We start from the raw sequence: 6,741 nt of genomic DNA, 5'->3' as shown, positions 1-6,741 counted from the left end.
ATAAAAAACAACTTGATGAAAAGCTTCATGATAATCTTTCATGAACTGATGCATGTGTAGGGACTGCTACTGATCCAATGTCAGATTCAATCATATTGGCTGCTGGGGCATAGCGAGTCAGCATTAGGTTTTTAAAATTTGCATTACAGTCTTGTGTGGATGCATGCTGTGTGTCGAACAGCCACCTTGTTTTGAAAAATAAAAAGGCTGTGGCTTGTTGTCAAACAACTGAATGTAGAGATCTGGTGAAAATTAACAGAACAACATAGTAGTATCGCTATATCCTGGAACTACAAGCCTATAGCCTGAAAACCTTTCCTATTGGTTTTGTTTTATCACTAACAAACAGTCAATTTATAAGTGAACCATAACTGAACTTTGATACAACCACAGAATAGAACTATATTCCAAACACACCTCAAACCGTTTTGTCTCTGTGATCCACACCCCTAAAAGTCAATAAGTACTACGTACACGGAGATGAAGGTTAAGTGAACCTGCTCATTTTTATGGTGTTTTTTTATAAACCAAATCAAAAGCCGGTTGTTGAAAGCCCAGTTTACTAACACATACTGAGGCGTTCCTTACCTCTGACGTAATTGATGTATAACTCCCATTGAAGTGCACATGTCTGTGCACTTCACTTTGGTTTGCTTCATGCAGCCAGTGTCTGAATATCTGATCTTCATCAGCCGATTTGTGGGTCAGGCTTTGGTTGGTGAACTGTCTCTCCAGATCCCAGTCAAAAGGAGGTGACAACCCCACTAAGGCAATAAGAATGGCTTCAGCAGAAACATAGCTCTGCAAAGTAGTCATAGGCAGCCCAGTTAGGCAGGGAGAGGAACACTAAATAACAAGGTTACACTTATAGCAATGGCTGCAAATTCATATGAATTCCATACATTAGGGTTATTCCTATGGTGTTCCACTTGAATTCATTATGAATTTGCGGCCATTTTCTTTACATTACCTTCAAGACTACATAAATCATTAAACAATAACATCAAAACTTTGTTTATGTTATGATGCAATAACATGAAACTATTGAAATTATGCATTTTCAGACATTATTTTAACATGTTACTTATTGCATGTACAAGAATGTGTTGTACAGCTTCAAATTTGAAATCTGAAGAGATTACATAACAAGTTTGATATGCTGTGTAAGCAAGGATTCATTTGGGAATGTGTCTGGATCGGCACAATCTAGGTACAGGGGATATTTGAATTATTCAAAAGTACTCTTTTGTAGGTATCATGCAAGCATTTTTCATGTCATCTCATTTCAATCTGTCTATATGTACATGGGAATCAGTGATGTGGATGTGTTGGGGCATATTGCAATTCAAATTCACTGGACAGGAGCTATGACTAAGTGGTATTAGTAAACATCAGGATCTCATTGCTCAAAGAAGGAGCCGCCATCCTGGAGGTGCAGGACCGAGTATTCGGTCTCTGAGCTGGATAGACGAACAAATGAATGAACGTCAACTGAGGGAAAGAATCATACAAAAAGTGAAGTTGTTAGAAAGGATTGGTTTCTTGGCCGGGGGCCCCCTCTGACTCGTGTAGAGAACCTTCCTTCTCGGAGGACTGGATGACCCGGCCTACCCAAGGTTGGGAAGTGAAGCGTCACTTGCACCCGGAGAAGACCGTTGCAGAGGTGAGGCAGCATAGTGGAGAAGGTTGGGAGGAGGAAATACTCAAACAGACATAGAATGGGGAGTGCTCTGGGTTTATATATGATACTCAAACTGACAAAGAATGGGGAGTGCTCAGGGTTTATATATGATACTCAAACAGAAACAGAATGGGGAGTGCTCATGGTTTATATATGATACTCAAACAGACATAGAATGGGGAGTGCTCAGGGTTTATATATGATACTCAAACAGACGTAGAATGGGGAGTGCTCAGGGTTTATATATGATACTCAAACTGACAAAGAATGGGGAGTGCTCAGGGTTTATATATGATACTCAAACAGACACAGAATGGGGAGTGCTCAGGGTTTATATATGATACTCAAACAGACATAGAATGGGGAGTGCTCAGGGTTTATATATGATACTCAAACAGACATAGAATGGGGAGTGCTCAGGGTTTATATATGATACTCAAACAGACAAAGAATGGGGAGTGCTCAGGGTTTATATATGATACTCAAACAGAAAGAATGAGGAGTGCTCAGGGTTTATATATGATACTCAAACAGACATAGAATGGGGAGTGCTCTGGGTTTATATATGATACTCAAACAGACATAGAATGGGGAGTGCTCAGGGTTTATATACGATTAGCAATTGAACTGGCGAGAACTGAGAAAGGTGGAGCCCTACCTCCTGTCCCCTGAACCCCACTTAAAGGTTGACATTACATTTCAGGATTGCTGCAGCTTGTCGGAAAAGTTTTTTTTTTTTTTTTTTTTTTAGAATTAGAGTTTATTTAAATTTCAAAAGCCATTACTTAACTTTAAATGATCACACATTCTCCTAAATAAACAGAATAACGTAAATAATGTATGGAGTACCACACAGTAAATAACCTGGCTGCTAGGATCATCACCTACAGGTAGACCTAAATATCCATATTTATAAACACAAGCCAAAACACAATATCACATTGGCCTAGATTATGATACAATTTTATGCAAAGATTGGGCTGATCTAAAGATATTGGTAAACATGTCCCTGCATACAATGGAACTGTAAACAGATTCCAGTTTACTGTACACTGCAATGAATATAGCACTTGGAGGTAATAGTTTGATAACGATCTGTATGGACTTGTAATACTAATAACAAAATTGTTTTTCAAGGACCTTGATGGCATTCAGCCAATTTAAAGACTTTTGCTACAAGCCATTTACGTTTAAAAAACATTACTCTGGATGATATCAACTATTGTGCAACTTTTGTTTGCATTTTATTACACTGGAATTAAATCTACACTAAAATAAATTATAAACAACTTTTTTTTTTTTTTTCATAATTGTCTATTTTCTAAATTAGATTAAAACTAACACAACTTTTCATAAGTTTCGTTTAATTAACATATGCCATCACTACTGCAACTAAACAAGTACCTACTAGTATTAATAGCAACTGTCATTCTCTCAGACAACCGCTGGTAAGCCTGACAGTACAATGAATTTTTAGCAGCATCACAATATCGTAGGACTCAGTGTTCCTCCTACCAGGATTTACTCACCGTTAACAAAAATGTTAGTAGAAAGCAAAGGTACATTTGATAAATCCCCATTTCTCCAACCACTTGAAATGCTTCTTCTATTTCCATATTAGTACAAAATATAAACTGCGCCAAAAGTTAAATACGAATGGAACATTCTTTAACTCAAAGCAATGCCACGTTCTGATTCTGTACAGAGTGGAGGTTTTTCCCGTTTGATTCCAGTCTCTTCAAATCCGAACAGCGATAACCTTGATACCCAAAACACATTTTCTACAAAACGGTATTAAACCAGTTGATTTATAAACAACCTATTACTATCTCAATTAACAGTTATCTGCTCTCTGCGAGATCAAGGGTACGCACTAGTGATACGTGGCAAGCTCGTCATCCCAACAACCTCCATTATTCCGGAAGGTCGGGGAGGCAAGCAAGGGAGGGTTTCTGTAACTAAACAGATCATTTGACAATTTCATGCATGTTTTATGGAGGCAGGGCTACTAAAGTCGAGCAGTAGTTAGTCATCCCTGCAATACACAGAAATGTATTTTAAACTAGTTTTCCTATAAAATCAAACATTGTGCTATGGATTTTTTTCTTATTTAAACATGTATACAGTACTGTAGTAGCTCTGGCAGCCTTCTGATTGGCCGGCGTTGTGCCAAATTGTGACGCTACCAAATACTGTTGCATGGCTGCATGTAGCACTTAGGGGTCAAGTAGTGTCGCAAAATTTTAAGTAATAATGTGAAATATATTGTATAACTGTATTGATTGGATAGTTTAATTGTTTTATATTCTTTGTTTTTGAAGATCAGAGAGCATTGTACTGCTAATTAGCTCATTTACTACTAAAGCGGAGCTTTGTTTGCTTTTTAATGTGCTGAGAATGCACAAATACTTTTCCCTGACACCTTTAGAAATATAAAAAAATCAAAAATAAAAAAACAACATTTTATATAATAGACCTAAAGTTAAGATACACTGTATGAAGGTTGAGATACTCAGCAACAGGTTCTTATACAGAATTAAAGATGTACTGTGTACTTTCGGAGCATAGATTTGATTTAAAACAGCCATGTCCTCAACTGTTCAACGTTACTGTATAATTCATTTGTATCTGTTAACTACACTTTCCTGTAGTTTATCCTTCAGCAGGCCTACACACTACTGTCCAGAGAAACCGGGCCTTTTGTTGACTTTTTAATGATTACATTTCAATACAAACCCATTGCTTTGTGACACTTTTCTTCCACTGACACTATTTGGTATAACACTGGGGCTCCTTATGTTTAAAATAAGAGGTGCTGCTTTGGAAGATACCTGCTTCTATGCTTTCTTCCTTCTTCTTCACTGAGATCTTACAAGTCAGGAATGTTTGCTTTCATAAAAAGTGCCCACAGTTACATATGCGATTGATTTATTAAGACGGAAACAAAACACCAATATGACAAACATCAATAAAAATAGCTACAGACAGTTTAACGGCAGAAAATGGTATGCTACCAATGCTGTGACTGACTACGGCACAAATCACTACAAACAAGACAAACTATATAGTTCACCCACAAAATTGAATATGTTTACAGTCCAATATAACCAAATATGTTGCTCATCCGTTAAAGTCACATACATTTGCTGAATTGTGAAAAAAATGATATTTAAAGGCCAAAATCGGTACATTGTACCCCTTTCAGATGGACGTTTCCTTGTTTTCAGAGCTAAAATCATGTGTTCATGCCTGGGCAAGCCCAGTACACAATGTGCCATGTTTTAACGTATACCACAGAATAACTCCACAGTGGTATGAACTGGGGTTGCCACTGTCCGGTTTTAAACCGGACATACGGTTTTAAGGGAATTTGTACAGTGTCCGGTCAGAACCACTGACCAGACAGTAAAAGTCTGGTTCTTGCAAATCTTTCTTACTCACTGTTTATTGCCATTTGGGTATTTCCCTTCTTACTGCACTACTAGCCAATCAGAGCCCATTACATCCTTGTTTCTCTTTTGACATTCCTCTCTCAACACTCCACTGTGCAAACATGTTTTTTTTTTTTTTTTTTTTATTGGTCTTATAAGTTTGAGAACTATACTAAAATATATATTTGTATCATTAATCACCATTAGTGCATAAAACAAAAGCTGCCATGGGTGCTGAGTACCTGCTTATTTTCCCCCATGGGTGCTTGAGCTCTGGAGCGCGCATAGTGTAGGAGCTTATGTATCTCTCCTATTGTGTTTATGTGTTGTGCTCTCCCTTGAACATATCCACTTCTTTAAATATCTTTTTGTTTGTTAATATAATGGTCCATGCTCCTATTCCAAAATGTTTGTCCAAAAATTTTTTAAATGTTATATAAAAAGAGATAATTGGGTTTAATGTATGTAATACACCTTGTAGCATGTGTAACTGTGGCAAAGTGGTCAGCGATACTGTGATGTAGAGCAGGTGCAGTGCAGTAATCCCAGAAGAAACGACAGACAACAACAACAAAGTACGGGTGAAAATGGTTTCTGTTTAATGTCTTATTCGAGGGGTCTGATGACCAAAACAGACACAAACAATGAAGGCTGACAATACACAATGATGTGCATTGCACAGTAAATGATGCAGGGTTGCAGTCCCATTTGCAAACAATAATAATCCCAATGAAAACCAAACGCAAACACGGTCACCTCTCCCAGTGAGTGTTGTAGTGTTGGAGGTGAAAGAAGAATGTTATTTAGTGAACAGGTAGTGCGTTGTTGTCCGGGTTTGGTGCTGACTGTAGTCTAACAAACAAGACAAAACAAGACGTTGCAGACAGACTGATAAAACAAACAAAACACTTATGTTTTTGTAACATAAGTACAAGTCCTTTCGGTTCTTTAGTATAACCGTCACAAGAAACAGATTACATCACATCATCCCCGTTATATACCGTCAACCGTGACCCCTTGGTTAACGAGCGCACCCGCTCCTCCAATCCACAGATGCCACGTCGTTTCCCATCCGGGTCAATGATTTATTGTACCGTAGCTCCGCCCACTTTCTAGATGGCCAGCTTCCTCCGAATCCTGGGAATAAATTGGGAGGGAGATCTAACACCAAGAATCATTCGATCTCTGTCACAGTACCGTGTACAGCTTTATTCAGAATTCCATTTAAAAACATGTACTTTCATTTGGCTGTTGTCATTGTTTTACATGACACCATGATTTGTAAGTAGAGCATTTATTTATTGAATCATGTCTTGATGCAGAATACGTGTTCAATTAAGAGAATAGGAATAAATTGATGTCTGTGAAAATGTTTCATCTAATGAAATGTCTATTACTAATAGAGCAATGCTGTAATAAAGTGGTATCGCAGTACTTTGGACAAATTTAACAACTTATCTACTCATAGGTTGTCAATTGCAGTGTCGGTAAATGAAAGGTTTGCATTGGGCTGTAAATGACCTAGTGCAGCAACTTTGTGGTGTCATTGCGCATGATATCTTGCTGTCTGACTGTTTTCGACCTACATTAGTATTTTACCAAAGCAAACTGCTTTCATGATTTCCATTA

General features: G+C 37.7%; 1 protein-coding gene across 1 annotated transcript in view; it reads right to left on the bottom strand.

Annotated features, from left to right (window-relative positions):
* Nucleotides 1–3,620, bottom strand: part of LOC121320725 (solute carrier family 22 member 15-like) — a 17,104-nt gene extending 13,484 nt beyond the window's left edge. The window contains exons 1-2 of the mRNA XM_041259306.1: nt 3,211–3,620; nt 589–801 (exon numbers count right to left, since the gene is read on the bottom strand). Of these exons, the coding sequence (XP_041115240.1) occupies nt 589–801; nt 3,211–3,297 (300 nt within the window). The 5' untranslated portion in view covers nt 3,298–3,620. The remainder of the gene's footprint in view (nt 1–588; nt 802–3,210) is intronic.
* Between the last annotated feature and the right edge of the window lie 3,121 nt (nt 3,621–6,741).

This window comes from Polyodon spathula, chromosome 9 (assembly GCF_017654505.1).
Source record: "Polyodon spathula isolate WHYD16114869_AA chromosome 9, ASM1765450v1, whole genome shotgun sequence".
Lineage (NCBI taxonomy): Eukaryota > Metazoa > Chordata > Actinopteri > Acipenseriformes > Polyodontidae > Polyodon > Polyodon spathula.
Note: the sequence above shows the minus strand (reverse complement) of the source record. Positions and strands in the feature narration are given on the sequence as shown.